Here is a 21984-nt window from a genome sequence, read left to right on the forward strand (position 1 = left end):
GAAGGATTTTTCTGAAGAACAGCAGGCAGTTTAATTGTTCAGGACAAACAAGGGACTCATGAACAACTATCAAAAAAAAAAAAAAAAAAAAAGCTGTAGATCATTCAGGTAACAACACAGTATTAAGAATCAAGTGTATGTAAACTTTTGAACAGGGCCATTTTTATAAATTAAACTATTATTTTCTCCTTTGGACTATATTGAAACGTTTCTAACATAAAATATCTTATTCAGGTCAGTACTAAATAAAAAAATAACACACATTTTGTATGATCCCTCCTATTTTGGTAAAATAATTAACATTTTGCAGATTCTGCAAGGTTCCGGTTAATCGAAAATGGGCAAAGAGGCGGGACGTGGGTGGAGCTGGTTGCTGAAACCACACCCGCCTAGCGCGACCGTGGTGACAGCAGCGGCAATCCCCGTCACTCAAGTGGCCACACCCTTAATTATGCAGAACATTAAGGCTTAATATAACTTAAACGGATGAGTTATAAAAAAAAATCACCCCCCTCACAGTTGACATGAAGGGCGAAATTAGCTATATAGACCAAAACCACTTTTTGTACAAGACTGTAAACATTTTTTTTTCTGCTGTAAAGTTGGGCAGTTAAACATGGGGCGTCTATGGGATTGACTCCCTTTTGCGGCCAGTCCATGTAACAAATATAATATGAATGGATGCTTGAATTGATTTCTTGTATCTTTCTTTGTTTGAAATGTTTCATAACTTCCACTACAATTGACCAATACAGCTGACCAAAAATAAGTGATGATCAGTAACTTTATATTAGGCTACATTTAGAAATTTATTACAAATAGACAATCATAAGTCACAATTATGTAACAATTAGCATAGCACAACTGTCCATGGACATTTAAGTATAAAAGTAAATGGTCCATGAGGAACGATATTTGTTGTGGCGATTGTTTGGCTAAGTGTGCGGCGCTGAATGCTACATAATAACCCACTGGTTACGTGAATTCATCAAATATTCATTGTCAACCTGTGCCAGACACCAAATTTTAGATCTTAATAAGACAGATCAGTGATAAATAGCAACAGTGAAAGTAGTGCAAAAAGATCTCAAGCACTGGAAGAAAAGACTGAGGGCAAAAGAATTATAAAGCTGTAAAACTATGTACAAGTTGGAGTAAAAATCATATAAACGTTTCAACTAATGTTCTGACATTTTTCGAGCATGCTTTCCCATTTATAAGAAACAGTGTCAGACTTCCTGGAGAGGCACTTCAGGAAAAACAAAAAAACAAGTTATTTAAAACCAAAGCTTCTGTAGGTTATAAAACTAGCTGCCATTAGACTGCCTACTAAAACAACAGTTGGCTTCGATCAGGATTCATTAAATAAGTTGCAGGTAAAGTGACTGTGAAATGTTTGTGTCAGCAATCCCAGGTGTTTGCATCTGAAAGCAGGCAGCACTGCTGATGTTGGAGAACCCTGGTCTTGGTTGGTACTTCAAGAAGTCAATACGACAGTCTTTTACTGCTCAGACTGAGGTTTAAAGTAATCTTCTGTCCTGAACACACTGGGAAGCTCTTGATGTCTTTGTGATTGCCTTCTTGGACTAGCAGGTTTCTGAAGACAAAAAGAAGAGGAAGTAAACATTTGTTAGCAGTTGCTAAATAACATAGCAGGAATGTATGTACATATAAAGAGCTTACATTTAAAAAACCTGGTACGGCCATTGTGCGGAAGATCTTTTTGAAAGCTCCTGGTAGGGTTCCAACTTCACCTTCAACTTGAGTTACTTGTTCCTCCATTGCACCGACATTGGCTCCAACCATTTTGACAAAGGCCTGACAATTAGACAGCACACTTGAAACAACAACAACACGTCTATTCATCACCATTGTTTAAAGACCGCATTTAAAGCCATTACCTCCAATTTGTCAATTTTTCGGTAAATCTCTCTCATCTCTTCAGATTTTCTTTGTATCTGTGGTAGGTTGTCATTGACCACCTGTGAGGTGTCATTTCGAATCTATATATATATAAAAAAGTTTTAGTTAAGAACAACACTATCCATTGAATGCATGCTGAATTATAAAAATATAAGTGTGGCAAAGAAGGTGAAAAAAATATAGAAAACACAACAGTAAACGCAGAAACATTGATCTTACCATATCAAGCATGCCAACAAACTCATCAACTCTTGTAAGCATTTCCTCCAGGCTTTTCTCCAAGCACAGGACCTGCACAACAAATGCATAATGAATGTAAAGAGCAGCACATGATATTATGGATGCACCGAATGTTCGGCAACCGAATATACAGAATAAGCGAAAAGGCTGAATAAATTATAACGAACAATGACGTGACACGATCAAATAGAGGCGCGCACTAATGCAGCAAACATGTCGGCAGTGTGGAAGCATCTAAAACTGTCAGAAAAAAAAAAGCAAAAATCATTACAAGCACCGACAGCGAGAGACTGTTTAGAACTGCATCGCATGCCTTCGATGACAAGAGAATGTATGATGACGAATCACGAAATGGCCTTAAACCATTAGTACATAAACTACAGAACCTTATGTCTAATACACACACAAATTGTATGTATTCTGACAGTGCTGCACAAGCTCCTGAGCCAGGGTTCTAAGTCCAAAAGCGCGAGGGAAACAGCGTGATAAAACAGCGTAAATCTGATTCTGTCAGCAAAAAGTAGCAGTACTGAGGTCTTTTTGTGGGTTTCCGCCAAAATAAGTCAACATTCATAAATGTTAGCACTGTAATTTTACTGTTGTTCTGTAAAATAAAATAAAAATAAAAACAAAAATAATGATAACAATCATTACAACAGCTCTATTAATACATTTATTATAACATTCCCCTTTGCTCAGCAAAGCTGCATTTATTTGTACATTAAAAAAACACATGCCTGATTCAAGAAGGGGGTCTTAAAAATGACCATAAGAATATTCTTTTACTAACTTATTAATTTTAAGTTAAATTGTGCTTTGTTGGTGGGCTATAACATCTACTAGAATGTTAAAAATGTTCAGTGTTAAGTAAATATTTTTAAAATGTTGTTTTTGAAAAGCAAGACAAAACTGTAAAAAGCACATTTTGGCTATTTAATTTATGCAATGGTGAAAAAAATTGCCAAAATACATGAGGGAAAAAAATACGAAAAACCGTGTTCGGTAATCGGCCTTCAGCCCAGTGTTTAATTTTGTTCGGCTTCAGCCAATAATTTTCATTTTGGTGCATCCCCACATGACATACTGTAAAAATAATTATGTGTGTACATGTGATATAAGAATTTAGAAGGACAAAAAGTTGCTTTACATACTACCTTGTAAAAACAAAGGACAATAAATAATTTAAAAAGCAGCCATGTGTCAGGAATTTAATCAAATTCAGTCAGCAGCGCAGAGAACAAGTCAGTCTTTCTTCCATATCACGCTTAACAAATTAGGCTTGATACAGTAACTACACTGTGCTCCAATAGGAGATATGTGGAAGAAACTTTGAGTTGGTCATCATAAAAACTTGTGATACACACGTGCAGGAGACTGTTTATCATAAAGCAGAATTCCAGTAAGTTAAGCTTACTTAGAGCAAATCTATGATCCATACCAATACAGTAGAGAGACTTTAATCTGGATTCACCACAACAGCAATGTACAGTCGTGGCCAAAAGTTGAGAATGACACAAATATTAGTTTTCACAAAGTTTGCTGCTCAACTGCTTTTAGATCTTTGTTTCAGTTGTTTCTGTGATGTACTGAAATATAATTACAAGCACTTCATACGTTTCAAAGGCTTTTATGGACAATTACATGACATTTATGCAAAGAGTCAGTATTTGCAGTGTTGGCCCTTCTTTTTCAGGACCTCTGCAATTCGACTGGGCATGCTCTCAATCAACTTCTGGGCCAAATCCTGACTGATAGCAACCCATTCTTTCATAATCACTTCTTGGAGTTTGTCAGAATTAGTGGGTTTTTGTTTGTCCACCCGCCTCTTGAGGATTGACCACAAGTTTTAAGATCTGGGGAGTTTCCAGGCCATGGACCCAAAATGTCAACGTTTTGGTCCACGAGCCACTTAGTTATCACTTTTGCCTTATGGCACAGTGCTCCATCGTGCTGGAAAATGCATTGTTCTTCACCAAACTGTTGTTGGATTGTTGGAAGAAGTTGCTGTTGGAGGGTGTTTTGGTACCATTCTTTATTCATGGCTGTGTTTTTGGGCAAAATTGTGAGTGAGCCCACTCCCTTGGATGAGAAGCAACCCCACACATGAATGGTCTCAGGATGCTTTACTGTTGGCATGACACAGGACTGATGGTAGCGCTCACCTTTTCTTCTCCGGACAAGCCTTTTTCCAGATGCCCCAAACAATCGGAAAGAGGCTTCATCGGAGAATATGACTTTGCCCCAGTCCTCAGCAGTCCATTCGCCATACTTTTTGCAGAAGATCAATCTGTCCCTGATGTTTTTTTTGGAGAGAAGTGGCTTCTTTGCTGCCCTTCTTGACACCAGGCCATCTTCCAAAAGTCTTGGCCTCACTGTGGGTTCAGATGCGCTCACACCTGCCTGCTGCCATTCCTGAGCAAGCTCTGCACTGGTGGCACTCCGATCCCGCAGCTGAATCCTCTTTAGGAGACGATCCTGGTGCTTGCTGGACTTTCTTGGACGCCCTGAAGCCTTCTTAACAATGCAGTGGAAAGTTTTTTTCGGGATTAAGTTAATTTTCATGGCAAAGAAGGACTATGCAATTCATCTGATCACTTTTCCAAATTCCAATATTTATGTAATTCTCAAAACTTTTGGCCACGACTGTACAGTACTATACACTAACAAATTGTAATCCATTACTGATTCTAAATAACGTGACACAAACTTTAGTTAGTAACGTAATCCATTACATTACACATTTATTATTTATCTTATTATTTATTACACATTTCAGACCTTCTGATTATTTTTGACCTTACTTGTTTATCACATTGATTTAACAGGACAATGTTGCACCATATTGACATAAAAATACAAAGAGTAAGAAAATACATTCCATTTGTTATTAACAACATGAAGTGCATTACACATAATATTACGTCAAGGTTTCCCAAACTGTTTTTTGTGAAGGAACTGCAGGGGGTTTATGAGTTTAATGAAAAATAATAATGAATTAAATCATAGAAAATGTTAAATTAAAATAAATTATTTTAAAATCAATCTAATCTAAATAAAAATATTTTATTTGTTTACCTGCATTTCATGTGACCATAACCATTGTTGGAGAACCAATGAACATGCAAATGTGAACATTCATATGTGAAATATTTATTTATAATATATTATTGATCTCATTCAACTTTTTTTTTTATTGATATACTTATTTGAAGTACCCCCTTCAAATAAGTATATCAATAAAAAACGTTGAATTTGTGCATTTTAATGTGTTTAAAAGACAAAAGCCTTCCAAATACATGGTTAAATAGTAAATACAGAGTGATAATTCAAATAAAAAATCAATGTGCTCATTAGTAGTTGATGCAATGTTAAAACACTTTTTAAATCTGAAACGATTTTTGTAAATCAGTGCTGAAATGCTTTCACCACTTGAAAGATGACTGATCTTTGTGTGAATGTCAACAAAACTTGAAGACTTTGTGAATGTATATAAGCAGTAGATTATTTTTAGAAAGAAAAAATAAAGAAATGAAAAAGAGGATTTAGGGAGAATCAATAAATTATGAATAATTTATTGCTGTTGTGTAAATAATATGTAATCATGTAATCCATAAAAAAGTAACTGTAGTCTGATTATGAGTATTTCAAAATGTAATTTAATCTAATAACAAGTAGTTCACTTTTGGAAAATGATTAAGTAATCCAGATTACATGTAATCAGTTACCACCCAACTCTGATGACAAACTGTCTTATACGTTTATTACCAAAAACTAATATGACGAGAAAATTACAGAAAGTTTAGCAAACACCGCGGAATCAAATAAATACCTCCGTAGCTTAATGTCAGGTAAACAGCAAAGAAAACAGCTTCTTTAAAATGAAAACTAAAGAAAATTAAAACTAAATTGGCTGTTGGTGACAGTGCTTGCATTTTTTGTATTGTTTTGGCCAAGAAAACCAACTTTTGTTTAAGAAGTGGTCCTCCGTTCGGCATTGTTTCCTCAGTATTTGCATAATTTTTGCTGGGTGCACCTTAGAGTTGTCAAAAAGTACAGAGTTCGGTACTGAAATTCTAAAAACGTCTATTTCCCGCTCACATTTGAGCGCTGTTGAGTCGAATTTTAAACACTGCTGAATGGCTATAGTGTTCATGTGCTCAACAGATATGACTGTGACTGGCTACAATGATCAGCGCTTCACGCTCCTCACCAAACACTCACACATAAGTAAATGGGAGTGTTTAAAATTTCAGTACCGAACCCGGTACTTTTTAATAACTCTAGTGCACCTTATATCAAGATGGTGCACTCCTATGACTTATAAATTAAAGAAATTGCAACGCACTAGTGTTGTCAAAAATATCAATATTTCGATAAATATCGATACTGAAATATCTGAACGGTACCAATACTAATTTCCCGAGGTATCGATACTAGCAGAACTGTCACTTTCACTTCTCCTCAAAGGCGCGTGACCGCAGTGCCTGTCTCGTCTCATTTAAGTGAAGCGAATAGAAAGTGCGAGTGCGGCGCCCCCGCGACCAGCTTTGTTTGATAAGGAACACAGCAGGAGTGCTATCTGGAAATATTTCAGATATGCATTTCCATGAAGCAAATGAACACGGTGCTAACAAAAGGCGCTAACATCACTAATTTCGCAAAGCACCTGAAAGACAGACACCCGGATCTATATAAAGAAATTCGAGAGGTTGGTAACTGTTCTCATTTTAACTATTACTGAATCATTAAATAAGACTGATTGTTGCTGATATGAGTGTTGTCCCGTTTTTTACCGTAGTTCGTTAATATAATCAGATTGAGGAATCTTAGACGAGTAAATACTTTAACTGCGGTCAAATGTAAATTAACAGCGCTTATTTAACTTTATTTAAAACAAATCATTACTGAAATTCTGCAATTTGTCTTAATGTCTATCCAGTGAGCAAGTGAGCATTGTTTTCGCGTGTGATGCACGCATGTTTGCCTCCATGGATCGGTGATTATGAATCCGGCATTAAAATCTGTTCGTCAAATAATGTTAATCTATTAACCAGCATTTATGAACGATGAGCAATGCATTTGTTACAGTATATTTTAATCTTTGATAACCGTAGATAATAAAAATACAACGGATCATGTTAGCTTTGGTCCAATAAAAAATATTAACAGATAGAACTTTGCATTTTAATTAGTTCAGGTATTAGTAAATGATAGTTTAAATTAGCTTTTAACTAAGATTAATAAATGTTTTGGAAGTATTTTTCATTGTTTAGTCATGTTAACTAATGTTAACAAATATCTTTTACCCTTAACTTAAGTTCTAAGATTAGTTAAGATAGTTCAGTTAATTTTAAAAGTGTGGTCTAAAAAGAAAAAAAAAGTTTACGACCTACACTACCAGTTGTATTTGAACAGCAAAGAAAGTATGAAGCAAACTCAAATGAAGCTAAGAAGCTGAACAGGGCTGTAGCAGGGTACATATGCTTATACCTCATTGTCATGTTCTAGACTTATTATGTGTTATATTTATCTTTAATTTAAAAAGAATAATATTGTGGCTGTTTTTTTCTCTGTGGTATCAAACATAGTATCGAATATCGATATTTTTCAAGGTATCGTATCGAAGTTAGAAATTCCAGTATCGTGACAACACTACAACGCACAAATGCCAGAATAGTCCCGCCTTCTAAATAAAACAGCCAATCGATAATTGGTAAAGTCATTGCATCACTACAGCTGCCGTTACGCTGTGTGCACCAAACATGATTTGAATATTCAGATCGCTCTAAATTACTTCTGGGATGTTTTTAGTGTCACTCGTGCGAATAAAATCCTGGATTACTTGTGGATTATTGTAATGTTTTCATCAGCTGTTTGGACTCTCATTCTAACGGCACCCATTTACTGCAGAGGATCCACTGATAAGCATGTGATGTGATGCTAAATTTCTCCAAATCTGTTCTGATGAACAAACAATCTTCATCTCGGATGACCTGAGGATAAGTACATTTTTTGGTGAACTATTCATTTTCCATTAAGTCTGAATTATTTTTTTAAGTTTTGTTAAACTGAAACTAATCCTGCAATCCTGAAGTGGTTCCGTTTGCTTCATGACATTCTCCTGTAGTCATTTTTTGTGTAACCAAGAACTCATAGTTCCATAAATTAAAAAAAATATAACCTTCAGCCAATGCTAGAGAGGCTTGCAGATGTCACAAAGAACCTCAGGGGAACATGACCTGCTTTTGGAGAGGTTTTTGTTAGACAACCACTCCCAAGAAGAGTGACAGTGGTTTTGAATTTCTTCACACTATTCTCCATTCACTTCTTCACAAATAGATTTGAATCTGTTGTGGTTAATATAAACTTTCTTTTTCATGTTCATGTTATTCAATAGAGCAGGGGGTGCTATAATCATGTGATCTTAAACCCATGAATTGAAACAACTGACTTGAATTACCTCGCTAATGTTCACGGTCATATGCTTTCTCAACAAATATCGTTTAACAAATACAAAGATGTGGTATTATTTGTTTAACTGGATTATCGTTATCTAGGTACAGGACTCCAATCACTATAGTAATTCTATTAGAACCACATTTTTACAATTAGCATTATAATGTGTTATTATGTGGGGAATCTGGTATTATACTCAAGGAAGTAACCATACTTTGAAAGCAAACACATCTAACGCACTCTAAATAAATATGGCTTATTCAAAGCGATTTACATTGTATTCAAGATATAAAATGTGTCAGTTTATGTCAAACTAGCAGATTGTTGCTAAGAGTAAAGATGTGCAAAATATTCCAGTGCAAATGTTCACAGTTTGAATTTAAGTTCACGTAATGCGCAATGTCCATGGGGGCACATAAGAAACCGTGATTGGTCATGGAAATTGTTGATGAGGGCAGTTGCAGATGAAAAAAAAAGTAGTTTTTGTAGCTAGAGGTTCTGGTCCTGGTCCACTTCCAAAAACAGTATGTGAGCTATATGTCTAAATTCACAGACAAATGTGGGTAATTGGACAGGCCCAGTGTTTTATTACTGTATCAATCGGCTGTTTGAACAAATCGGTTGAATGAAATCACTCATGCAGTGATTTGCCGACACCTACTGGCAATTTTAGGTTAATATTTAAAGTATATTTTCCATTTTTGTCCTCCCAAATCATTTCAAATATCAGTACTGAATGTTTTGTTTTTAAAACATCAAAACATTGTATGCATTTGGAACTGCATTCATGTCCTGCATTAAACAGCCAGTGTGGACGCATCGAAATGCCACTTCAGATGCAAATTCTGTGCCACCTCTCCACTGCAAAAAAATTTTTGTTGATACGAATTTAATTTGATTGGTAACAGCCCTATATCTGTTTAATATATACAAACATTTTTGATTAAATACCTATTGGATAGAAATGGCATATTTCTCTAGTAAGGGCAAATTACCGCTGTGCTAATATTCAGAAGAACAGCAATATAATATAATTTTAAATTAAATTTAAGTTTTTCTATGCCCTCAATATATTGTGTATATGGGCCATTCTACAGAATTGGTCCAAACTGTTGTCCCACAACCAAAAAACACATTTGAAAAGCATTTAAGTATTCAAATCTTTGATGTTTACTAAGATCCTTCTATTATCTATTGAACCCAATATATTAGTAAGCTTAATATATAATTTGTTGGGTACTGGCAATTGGGAGGTGGCTATCCCGAACCCTAACCTCTAAATTTCAACTTATGAAAATGATACTGAAATCATTTTTTTCCAATGTTGTTTTTAGAAGTATCTTTTTGATTCTTTTAAAAAGTAAAGTTTAAAATAATATTTATTTACAAAAAAGGTGTCCCGCATTTACAAATCACTCCCAAAATACTGTATTTTCTAGTCCATTGGCTGAGACTGATGATCAGGAAATATTTATGTGCCACTCTCTCTCATAGCTACACGGTGAGTAGATAGGCCTCATCATTTTGAGGTAAATGTGTTCAAAGTCCGTAACTGTATGTAACTCTAAGAAACATCACTAACAAACACCTTTTTTTTTTGCAATTAAGCACACTTTTTTGGGTGTTATTCCATAACATTTCGTTTTTATAAATGTACAACTGTTCAGAACTGTGCTAGCTAACCATGTGCTGATTAGCATCTTTGAGTTACGGTGCGTTCACACTGGCACGTAGCGAGCGGGGCGAAGCGAGCGTTTTCAATTCATTCATGTGGAAGTTGAGCGTAAACGGTCGCGTGGTGCATTTTGGGATTGGAAGCGGCGCGGAGAAAGCGTTGAGAGCAGCTGAGAGCATCAAAAGGTTGGGCATTCCTCAACTTTATGCAAATCTCGAGCGCAAAACGCTGGGCGACAACCAATCGCTGTGAGAAGTTGGCAAGGAAAGACTATGACGCGTGTTACCGAAACTGGTGGATTACTGAGCTGAAATCACATATTATTGAAAAAGTCACGCAAAAGTAAATGTACTTTGCATGTTGTTAGTATACGCTACAGTTTAGTTTGCGAACCGCCGTTAAAAGAAGACAATGGAACGTAAATAGGGTGTGAACATTGTTTTTCAGAGGCGTGCTCTGCCCTAAATTGCACTGAGCGCAAATTTGACGCTGTAGTGTGAACGCACCGTTAGTCTCAAAAGTATCTAAAATTGTCACCACCGAAACAGACACTACCAACACATTTGATGAAGTTTTGGTAGTGACATCTTTGTTTTTTTGGGTGTTATTCCATAAATTTGTCACTAACGTAACAAAAACTCAATGATGTCACTACCGAAACTCCACTAAATGTGTCGGTAGTGACAAATTCATGGAATAACATCCAAACAAACAAAGATGTCACTACTAAATTTTGTTACTACCAAAACATTTGGCAAAGTTTCGGTAGTGACATCTTTGTTTTTTGGGGTGTTATTCCACAAATTTTGTCACTACCAAAACATTTGGCGAAGTTTCGGTAGTGAAATCTTTGTTTTTGTGGGAGTTATTCCATAAATTTTGTCACTACCAAAACATTTGGCGAAGTTTCGGTAGTGAAATCTTTGTTTTTTTTGGTGTTATTCCATAAATTTTGTCACTACTAAAACATTTGGTGAAGTTTCGTAGTGACATCTTTGTTTTTTGGGGGGTTATTCCATACATTTTGTCACTACCAAAACATTTGGCAAAGTTTCGGTAGTGAAATATTTGTTTTTTTGGTGTTATTCCATAAATTTTGTCACTACCAAAACATTTGGTGAAGTTTCGGTAGTGAAATCTTTGTTTTTTGGGTGTTATTCCATAAATTTGTCACTACCGAAACATTTGGTGAAATTTCGTTGTGACATCTTTGTTTTTTGGGGTGTTATTCCATAAATTTTGTCACTACCAAAACATTTGGCAAAGTTTCGGTAGTGAAATATTTGTTTTTTTGGTGTTATTCCATAAATTGTCACTACTAAAACATTTGGTGAAGTTTCGTAGTGACATCTTTGTTTTTTGGGGTGTTATTCCACAAATTTTGTCACTACCAAAACATTTGGCAAAGTTTCGGTAGTGAAATATTTGTTTTTTTGGTGTTATTCCATAAATTTTGTCACTACCAAAACATTTGGCGAAGTTTCGGTAGTGACATCTTTGTTTTTTTTGGTGTTATTCCATAAATTTTGTCACTACCAAAACATTTGGTGAAGTTTCGTAGTGACATCTTTGTTTTTTTGGGTGTTATTCCATAAATTTGTCACTACCGAAACATTTGGTGAAGTTTCGGTAGTGAAATATTTGTTTTTTTGGGTGTTATTCCATAAATTTGTCACTACTAAAACATTTGGTGAAGTTTCGTAGTGACATCTTTGTTTTTTTGGGTGTTATTCCATAAATTTGTCACTACCGAAACATTTGGCAAAGTTTCGGTAGTGAAATATTTGTTTTTTTGGTGTTATTCCATAAATTGTCACTACTAAAACATTTGGTGAAGTTTCGTAGTGACATCTTTGTTTTTTGGGGTGTTATTCCACAAATTTTGTCACTACCAAAACATTTGGCAAAGTTTCGGTAGTGAAATATTTGTTTTTTTTGGTGTTATTCCATAAATTTTGTCACTACCAAAACATTTGGCGAAGTTTCGGTAGTGACATCTTTGTTTTTTTTGGTGTTATTCCATAAATTTTGTCACTACTAAAACATTTGGTGAAGTTTCGTAGTGACATCTTTGTTTTTTTGGGTGTTATTCCATAAATTTGTCACTACCGAAACATTTGGTGAAGTTTCGGTAGTGAAATATTTGTTTTTTTGGGTGTTATTCCATAAATTTGTCACTACTAAAACATTTGGTGAAGTTTCGTAGTGACATCTTTGTTTTTTTGGGTGTTATTCCATAAATTTGTCACTACCGAAACATTTGGTGAAGTTTCGGTAGTGAAATATTTGTTTTTTTGGGTGTTATACCATAAATTTTGGCACTACTAAAACATTTGGTGAAGTTTCGTAGTGACATCTTTGTTTTTTTTGGTGTTATTCCATAAATTTTGTCAATACTAAAACATTTGGTGAAGTTTCGTAGTGACATCTTTGTTTTTTGGGGTGTTATTCCACAAATTTTGTCACTACTAAAACATTTGGCAAAGTTTCGGTAGTGACATCTTTGTTTTTTTGGTGTTATTCCATAAATTTTGGCACTACTAAAACATTTGGTGAAGTTTCGGTAGTGAAATATTTGGTTTTTTGGGTGTTATTCCATAAATTTGTCACTACCGAAACATTTGGTGAAGTTTCGGTAGTGAAATCTTTGTTTTTTGGGGTGTTATTCCATAAATTTTGGCACTACTAAAACATTTGGTGAAGTTTCGTAGTGACATCTTTGTTTTTTTGGTGTTATTCCATAAATTTTGGCACTACTAAAACATTTGGTGAAGTTTCGGTAGTGAAATATTTGTTTTTTTGGGTGTTATTCCATAAATTTGTCACTACCGAAACATTTGGTGAAGTTTCGTAGTGACATCTTTGTTTTTCGGGGTGTTATTCCATAAATTTTGTCACTACCAAAACATTTGGCGAAGTTTCGGTAGTGACATCTTTGTTTTTTTTGGTGTTATTCCATAAATTTTGTCACTACTAAAACATTTGGTGAAGTTTCGTAGTGACATCTTTGTTTTTTTGGGTGTTATTCCATAAATTTGTCACTACCGAAACATTTGGTGAAGTTTCGGTAGTGAAATATTTGTTTTTTTGGGTGTTATTCCATAAATTTGTCACTACTAAAACATTTGGTGAAGTTTCGTAGTGACATCTTTGTTTTTTTGGGTGTTATTCCATAAATTTGTCACTACCGAAACATTTGGTGAAGTTTCGGTAGTGAAATATTTGTTTTTTTGGGTGTTATTCCATAAATTTTGGCACTACTAAAACATTTGGTGAAGTTTCGTAGTGACATCTTTGTTTTTTTTGGTGTTATTCCATAAATTTTGTCACTACTAAAACATTTGGTGAAGTTTCGTAGTGACATCTTTGTTTTTTGGGGTGTTATTCCACAAATTTTGTCACTACTAAAACATTTGGCAAAGTTTCGGTAGTGACATCTTTGTTTTTTTGGTGTTATTCCATAAATTTTGGCACTACTAAAACATTTGGTGAAGTTTCGGTAGTGAAATATTTGGTTTTTTGGGTGTTATTCCATAAATTTGTCACTACCGAAACATTTGGTGAAGTTTCGGTAGTGAAATCTTTGTTTTTTGGGGTGTTATTCCATAAATTTTGGCACTACTAAAACATTTGGTGAAGTTTCGTAGTGACATCTTTGTTTTTTTGGTGTTATTCCATAAATTTTGGCACTACTAAAACATTTGGTGAAGTTTCGGTAGTGAAATCTTTGTTTTTTTTGGTGTTATTCCATAAATTTTGTCACTACTAAAACATTTGGTGAAGTTTCGTAGTGACATCTTTGTTTTTTGGGGTGTTATTCCACAAATTTTGTCACTACTAAAACATTTGGCAAAGTTTCGGTAGTGACATCTTTGTTTTTTTGGTGTTATTCCATAAATTTTGGCACTACTAAAACATTTGGTGAAGTTTCGGTAGTGAAATATTTGTTTTTTTGGGTGTTATTCCATAAATTTGTCACTACCGAAACATTTGGTGAAGTTTCGTAGTGACATCTTTGTATTTTGGGGTGTTATTCCATAAATTTAGTCACTACCAAAACATTTGGCAAAGTTTCGGTAGTGAAATATTTGTTTTTTTGGTGTTATTCCATAAATTTTGTCACTACTAAAACATTTGGTGAAGTTTCGTAGTGACATTTTAGTTTTTTGGGGTGTTATTCCACAAATTTTGTCACTACCAAAACATTTGGTGAAATTTCAGTAGTGACATTTTAGTTTTTTGGGGTGTTATTCCATAAATGTCACTACTGTAACAAAAACTCAATTATGTCACTACCGAAACATTTGGCAAAGTTTCGGTAGTGAAATATTTGTTTTTTTGGTGTTATTCCATAAATTTAGTCACTACCAAAACATTTGGCAAAGTTTCGGTAGTGAAATATTAGTTTTTTTTGGTGTTATTCCATAAATTGTGTCACTACTAAAACATTTGGTGAAGTTTCGTAGTGACATCTTTGTTTTTTGGGGTGTTATTCCACAAATTTTGTCACTACCAAAACATTTGGCAAAGTTTCGGTAGTGAAATATTTGTTTTTTTGGTGTTATTCCATAAATTTTGTCACTACCAAAACATTTGGCGAAGTTTCGGTAGTGAAATATTTGTTTTTTGGGTGTTATTCCATAAATTTGTCACTACCGAAACATTTGGTGGAGTTTCGTAGTGACATCTTTGTTTTTTGGGGTGTTATTCCACAAATTTTGTCACTACCAAAACATTTGGTGAAATTTCAGTAGTGACATTTTAGTTTTTTGGGGTGTTATTCCATAAATGTCACTACTGTAACAAAAACTCAATTATGTCACTACCGAAACATTTGGCAAAGTTTCGGTAGTGAAATATTTGTTTTTTTGGTGTTATTCCATAAATTTAGTCACTACCAAAACATTTGGCAAAGTTTCGGTAGTGAAATATTAGTTTTTTTTGGTGTTATTCCATAAATTTTGTCACTACTAAAACATTTAGTGAAGTTTCGTAGTGACATCTTTGTTTTTTTTGGTGTTATTCCATAAATTTGTCACTACTGTAACAAAAACTCAATTATGTCACTACCGAAACATTTGGTGGAGTTTCGTAGTGACATCTTTGTTTTTTGGGGTGTTATTCCATAAATTTTGTCACTACCAAAACATTTGGTGAAATTTCAGTAGTGACATTTTAGTTTTTTGGGGTGTTATTCCATAAATTTGTCACTACTGTAACAAAAACTCAATTATGTCACTACCGAAACATTTGGTGGAGTTTCGGTAGTGACATAATTGATTTTTTGGGTGTTATTCCATAAATTTGTCGCTACTGAAACAGTCACGACCAAAACGTCATGATTGTTTCGGTAGTGACAAAAGGGAACACATAATCCTCATATTTACAAGAAATAAACAAAATGTTAGTACAGTTATTAATTTTTTTGTATGTGTTTTAGTATGCAAGTTAAAATTCTGGGCCTGTATCCCTAAAGAATTTTTGTGCAAAAAGTGGCTCCTAGCGGCCAAATTCTAAGAAAATTCTCAGAGTCATGACGTTTTCTTAGAATTTCCCCTAAAAGTGACACGAAAATCCCAGTTAATATAAAAGCTATTCCTCAAGATTCCTAGCGCTTAAAAGGGCTCCTAATGCGAGATCTGCTAAGAGCAGGGAAGAGGACTTTTAGTGGCTTAGGAGTTCCCCTAAGCAGCTGCACAAAATGGCCATTTTCTGTGTTTGTAGGATATTTGTTAACAAGCCTTCATAAATAGACCAGCCAGCAATCACAGACATTGATAAAAGCTGAGCCGTGTTACCCTCGTTAAGACCACACTGAGTTGTAACGTTGCAATTTCTACTTCATTAAGGACAGCCCATCTTGTTTTCAATGGGGTCCATATGGGAGTGAAAGTACAAAATATGCCAGCTAGGATATTAATATGAGCAAATAAGACACAAATCATTATTTGAACAGGGTGTAATGAGCTTAAGTTTTCACATATTTTAGATTCTAATGTTAGGCTATAACCCCTACAGCTTACTATTCATTTTCCAGATATTTTCTTGAATGTGAAATATTATTTACAATTACAGTCTGCATAAGATTAGAGTGTATAATTATGTTTATTGATTTGAGGGTACATCCTTTGCTCATTATCACCAAAAGTTCATTTTCATCAAACTTGTAGGATCAACCAATCACGGCTTTTGAAATGATGACTCATACCTAGCAACGGGGTCAACCACACCTCCTCACTAAGATAGGATTTTCCATCCATTCCTTGCTCAGAGTTCACTGAAAATGTTCTGGAATCACTTCTAAGCTAAAACTCCTGGCAAGGAATTTTTAGGTTAAGTTAGGAGCTCTCTGAGAGGATTCTCAGAATCTTTAGGGATACGGGCCCTGTAATGAGATGTTGTCACTACTGAAACATGGGACGTTATGTCAAAAATAAAGTATACTGAATTATCAACTAAGACGTTATGATAGTTTTTGGTTCAAATTATATTAAAACTAATGAATCGTTAACTTTAAAATCAGTATGATCAACTTTTTGCCTTTTACAAAGGAAAGCTTTATTCAAAATGCAACAAATCTCATTAATTACACTTGAAATACAGTTAAAATTTTAATTGTTATTGATTTATCTCTGAAAAATAATTATTTACAATGTAGATGTAAGCAAAATATTGTTAAATCAATATAACCCTTCTTAATAAATTATATATTACTTTGTTTTGGTGGTGACAAAATTGGGGAGAGGATAAATATTCCAAACCTTTCTGAAAATATAATATGAGAATTAACTGCACAATTACTAGAAATGTGTACCTCGGCTATTATACAATTTGCATACCTACACATTTTTCTGGAAAAAGACGTTTCGAACTCGTAATTCAGACCAATTCTGTACAATGGCCCATGATGTATAGGCATTTTAATATATTAAACACTCATGTCAAAACGGTCCTTACCTCTTCTTCCGCGTTGGCTCTGATATAAGAAGAGTAAGTGATCGCTGTGTGTCTCAGTAACTCGTCGTCTTGGGTCTGCTCCGGCTCGCTCTGGTCCTGGGGTTCTCCGGCTGCTGAGCTCGGGCTCTGGGCCACCGCAGCGCCAAAGCTCGGGCTCTGAGACACAGTACCGCTGCTCAGGGCCTCACTCACCATAGACAGGCTGCTAGCGCTCTGGGACACGATGCCGCTGTCTCTGCTCACCTCCGCGCTGGACTCCTCCAGCGGTGACAGCACCGCTGCCGCCCTGTCAAAGCGATGCTCCATGTTTCGCTATCCACTACACTGCTCTTGTTTATGTGGAAGTGAACGCAGAGCAGCACGTGCGCATGCGCGGGTTTAACAGCCAGTCAGAGAACTGGTCGACCACATGTTGGTCATGTGATATTAAGGGTCAAACCGAAAGATTAAAAAATAGATTAAAAAACGACAATTTTTATATTATATAACGTAAATGATTAATTTTATGTTTATAATTGTTTATTAAATTAGCTGACATTAGCGTTTCCCGTCCAAAGATGATATATAAAACTATTTAATCTAAAATTGTTAATGATTAATAACGAACTCTGATCGTTAAAAATAAAATGAGTAAATACAAGTTTTTTCCATCTCAGAATTTTATTATGCATTTTTTTAAAAACGATTGACATCAGTAAAAACAATATAGACAATATTCACATGTATTTTTTGTATTAAAAGGGGTTTAAACTACTATTTTAAATGTGGTTTGACTGCTTTACTAATATAGAGTGCTATTAGGATCGTAGACACCCAAATTTATTGCGTTAAACCATAAATATGACACTGAAACTGTCTTGACACGACTTAAGACATTATCTGTTGTACCCTTTTCCTTTAATAATCTGCTTCTGAACTCGTCTTGTTTTGAATTTCTATTAAATTTATTCAATGTTAATGGATACACATACAGATGAACCAAGACATTAACAGTGATACGAATGAAAAAGTATTAAATGTAAAACAAAAAATGGGATTTGCAGCAAAAGAGACACAGCTCAGTCAGCGACCAGCAGATGGCGACTCACAACAAATGTATTTCGCCTCGCACATGCACGTGTTATACCATGTCCTTGCTTTTACCAAAATGAAAATATTTCCAGTGGTCAGATCCAAATACTTAGTCTGTTTGAGTGAACCATGTCTGTAGGAGGGGCAGTAAGGCACAAAGATGGTGGATATGAAGGTAAGTCTTTGTTGAAGAAGACAAAAACGAAGTCAACCTAAAAGAAGAAGAAGGTATGTCCACAGTGGTTTTAAATTATATACAGAAAATATTCCACAGCTTCTCTCTATAAACTAAATTACTGGGTATAAACTGTGCGTTCCAAATGTAAAACAGGATGATATAAGACTGTCCGTGTAATACCTCAAGTTTGACTGGACTTAAAGAGACAGTTCTCCCAAAAATGTCACTGTTTGGTTACGACCATGTCTTCTTTCATGTTCAACAGTGGAAAGAAACTAATACAGGGATGGAAGAACTTGAGGGTGAATAAAATACAGAATTTTGGGGTACACTATCCCTTTAAGTATGCAAATTGGCAGCATTAACACTAAAAATCTGACTACTATGACACAGCAGTCTGTTTTGTTGTGGTAGTCAGAGGTGAGGCTTCATTAACAGTGAGGTGACAGAAAATGTGTACGGACTAAACACAGAGAGAACCAACAAACTCACATTCCGCTGGACTCCCGAAGTCAAAAGGTCTTTAAGAAGACATACAAGTGAGAAATACCAACATGTGATGACCCATTACACTCCACTGCAGTCAAATAATCCAGAAACCAAGTTAACTGAAACCCTACATGACCAACATGATTGTAAATGTCTTACGACAAGTGATATTTTAAGACACTTTAAAAGAGATGACATTTCCAAAAAGCCTTTTTTGAAAAATGTTGATACAAGTGATATTAATATATTTGGAAACCAAATATTGCATAATCTTGCATAATGCAGCTGGCTTTTCTATTACACTGGGGCAAATGTTTGTTTTCAGATACAAACCCTAAACAGAAGACAACAGTACGCACAGGTCTAAAACCCAACTACTGGTCCCAAAAGACATTAAGGTAACATGATTAAAATTAACCTCTAAACAAGAACTGAGAAACACTGATAGACAAGATAAAAAAGTGGCTCTGCTTAGAAAAAGAGACACATACCACTAAATCTGAAACATTTTTGACATTACAACACAGGGAAAGCAAACATTTAAAAAGAGTAAAATTCCAGATAATGTTTCTGTTAAATTATTCATTTTACAAAACCCTTAAAGTTTGGTGAGGTTCAAAGTCGAGTCTGATGTCCCAGGCTGAAAAGCAGAGTCTCTGGGAGGGCTGGATTTTAATATGTGACTGTATGTATTATAAAGTGATGACTGTGCCGTCCTCCTCCACCCCTCCTCTGGGCAAAGCCAGGCTGTGACGGGGGTCTGTCCTCAGGCTGCTGAGGATTTTGTGTAGGCTGCCGTTGCTCTCCCGCATAGCGGGGTTGCTGCTGTGGTAGGGGTGGTGTTGGAGGGTAAGGTCCTTGTGCAACTTGTAACTCAAACTATTGTGTACTGTGCCGTTAAAGCTCGGTTGAGAGTGGAAAGAGGCCGTGGACACTGTGGACGGCGGCCTTGTTTGGGGTCGCGTAGGAGGGCTCGGTGGGTTCAGGGTGGTCGTTTGTGTCTGGGAACGGGATGCAGTTGAAGCCACCGAGGCATTGGAGCGTCGTGACGGCCGCTTCATGTTGCTCTCAATTACGATGTCCGACTCCTCGTCACTCTCGAGATCTTCTGGGCTGTAGCCATGAGAGATGGCCGTGGCACCGGTGGGAGCGGTAATGGCGGGGTATCCCACCGAACCACTGCTGTCAGATGATTGACCCGAGCTGCCCGAGATACGACTGCTGCGCACAACATTGTTGCGCTGGTTCACCGGCTTCACGGTCACGATAAGGTTGTGGCTGTTCGCGATCATCATGTCAGTCACCTGGTCCAACGTTTTTCCTGTCACCTCGATGCCATTGACCTCCAAGACCTCGTCATTGACGGCCAGCAGGCCTGTGCTCTCAGCTAGGCCTCCAGGTACCAGACGGGAAATAAAGATACCCGGGACCTTTTCCAAGCCGTGGGGTGTAACACGGACACTGGTTCCATCACGGATGTAGAATCCCAGGGGCTTGTCCGAGCCGTGCCGGTAGAGCCGAACTCTTCGGTGAGATTCAGGAAGGATGTCCACGTCAATAATGGACGACACAGGACGGAAGTCCTGAGGCATGCCAATGCGGATGTGGGGCCGTTTGCGGTTCAGGTCGTTGCGGAGAGTGACCACGGCCTTCTTTTTCCGGGTCAGAGTGCTGGTGCCAAAGTTGCTGTAGTCGACCTCTTCTGTAAGAGTAAACAAGAAATGACAGCTGTTATTACTTTTGCAGAAACATTGTAAAGATCAGATCAGTCTGTTAAACTTCAGCCTTAGTATTGTTGAAAAGTAAAGCTGCATATTAAGTTGATGAGGACAAGCATGCAAATCTAATCAGACCTGCTGCACGGTTTATACCCCTCAGATGCTCCATGGATTATGATGTAACATGCTTTTTCTGGCAAGTTAACTTAACCACCATTGAGGCCAACATTACAAAAACGTATTCAGCAGAGATGAAGGTATTTGCATGTTCTGATGCACTCTGATAAGCGCTGGAAGATCTCTGTGCTACTGGAGATAGATACCCCTTTTCCACCAAGATAGTTTAAGTGCTGGTTCAGAGCCAGAACCAAGTTTCAAATCAATTCTGTCTTTTGACACCTAAAGCACCAGCCCTGAATCAGGAAAAATGGTTTGTAATTGGCACCAAACAAAACATTGCTGGTCTAGAAGTAAAAACCACCATTTTTAAAAAAGCAGCTAAACACTTTTGATTCAGCGTGTTTGGATGCCGATGTAGTTTTTGCAAAGCCATGAGCATTAATAGCAATGCAACATCCGCCATTGTTGATATTAGGCTTGTTCAGGATCCGTCAGCACCATGCAGATCAGTCGGCTTGTGGCGTCGAAGCACCACGAGAGCAGTTCAAAAGCTTAAAGAGTCTACTCTTCAATTGCTTTCGCAGGGCTATGGTGTCATGCACTCGTTGGTCTGATGCATCTAAAGCAAGCCTGATGTGTTTGTGTTTGGCGCTAATGCACTAGTGTTGCTGGGAAAGATGAGCCACATTCAGTGACTTAAGACCTGGCTCTGTGGTGGCTCTCTAGCTGTGAAAAGAGAAACCAGCTCTTAGAAGGCTCACCAGTCGAACCAACTCCAAACTGGCAATAGCACTGGCTCTGAACTAGCACCTGGTTCATGCTGGTGGAAAAGGGGTATACAATATCAAGTGCAATTACAAATCTTAAAGGGATAGTTCACCCAAAAATGAAAATTTGATGTTTATCTGCTTACCCCCAATGCATCCAAGATGTAGGTGACTTTGTTTCCTCAGAAAAACACAAACGAAGATTTTTAACGAAAACCGGTGCAGTCTGCCAGCCTTATCATGGACGTGGATGGGCACCAAACCTTTAAAAGTAAACAAAAACATGCACAGACAAATCCAAATTACACCCTGCGACTCGTGACGATACATTGATGTCCTAAGACACGAAACGATCGTTTTTTGTGAGAAACTGAACAGTATCATTTTTTA

General features: G+C 36.4%; 2 protein-coding genes across 2 annotated transcripts; both read right to left on the bottom strand.

The window, feature by feature from the left end:
• Window positions 1–1393: 1393 nt before the first annotated feature.
• LOC141290295 (biogenesis of lysosome-related organelles complex 1 subunit 4-like) lies at window positions 1394–17581 on the bottom strand. The gene is made up of 5 exons (XM_073822476.1): window positions 17252–17581; window positions 2143–2214; window positions 1902–2003; window positions 1684–1818; window positions 1394–1597 (listed from the first exon to the last, which is right to left on the bottom strand). The coding sequence occupies exons 1-5, from the start codon at window positions 17555–17557 to the stop codon at window positions 1502–1504; spliced, it is 711 nt and encodes a 236-aa protein (XP_073678577.1). The 5' UTR covers window positions 17558–17581; the 3' UTR covers window positions 1394–1501.
• Window positions 17582–18959: 1378 nt separating this feature from the next.
• Window positions 18960–20876, bottom strand: LOC141290242 (partitioning defective 6 homolog gamma-like). The gene is made up of 2 exons (XM_073822438.1): window positions 20843–20876; window positions 18960–20691 (listed from the first exon to the last, which is right to left on the bottom strand). Exons 1-2 carry the CDS (start codon window positions 20874–20876, stop codon window positions 19682–19684), a joined length of 1044 nt encoding a protein of 347 aa, XP_073678539.1. The 3' UTR covers window positions 18960–19681.
• Between the last annotated feature and the right edge of the window lie 1108 nt (window positions 20877–21984).

This window comes from Garra rufa, chromosome 17 (assembly GCF_049309525.1).
Source record: "Garra rufa chromosome 17, GarRuf1.0, whole genome shotgun sequence".
NCBI lineage: Eukaryota > Metazoa > Chordata > Actinopteri > Cypriniformes > Cyprinidae > Garra > Garra rufa.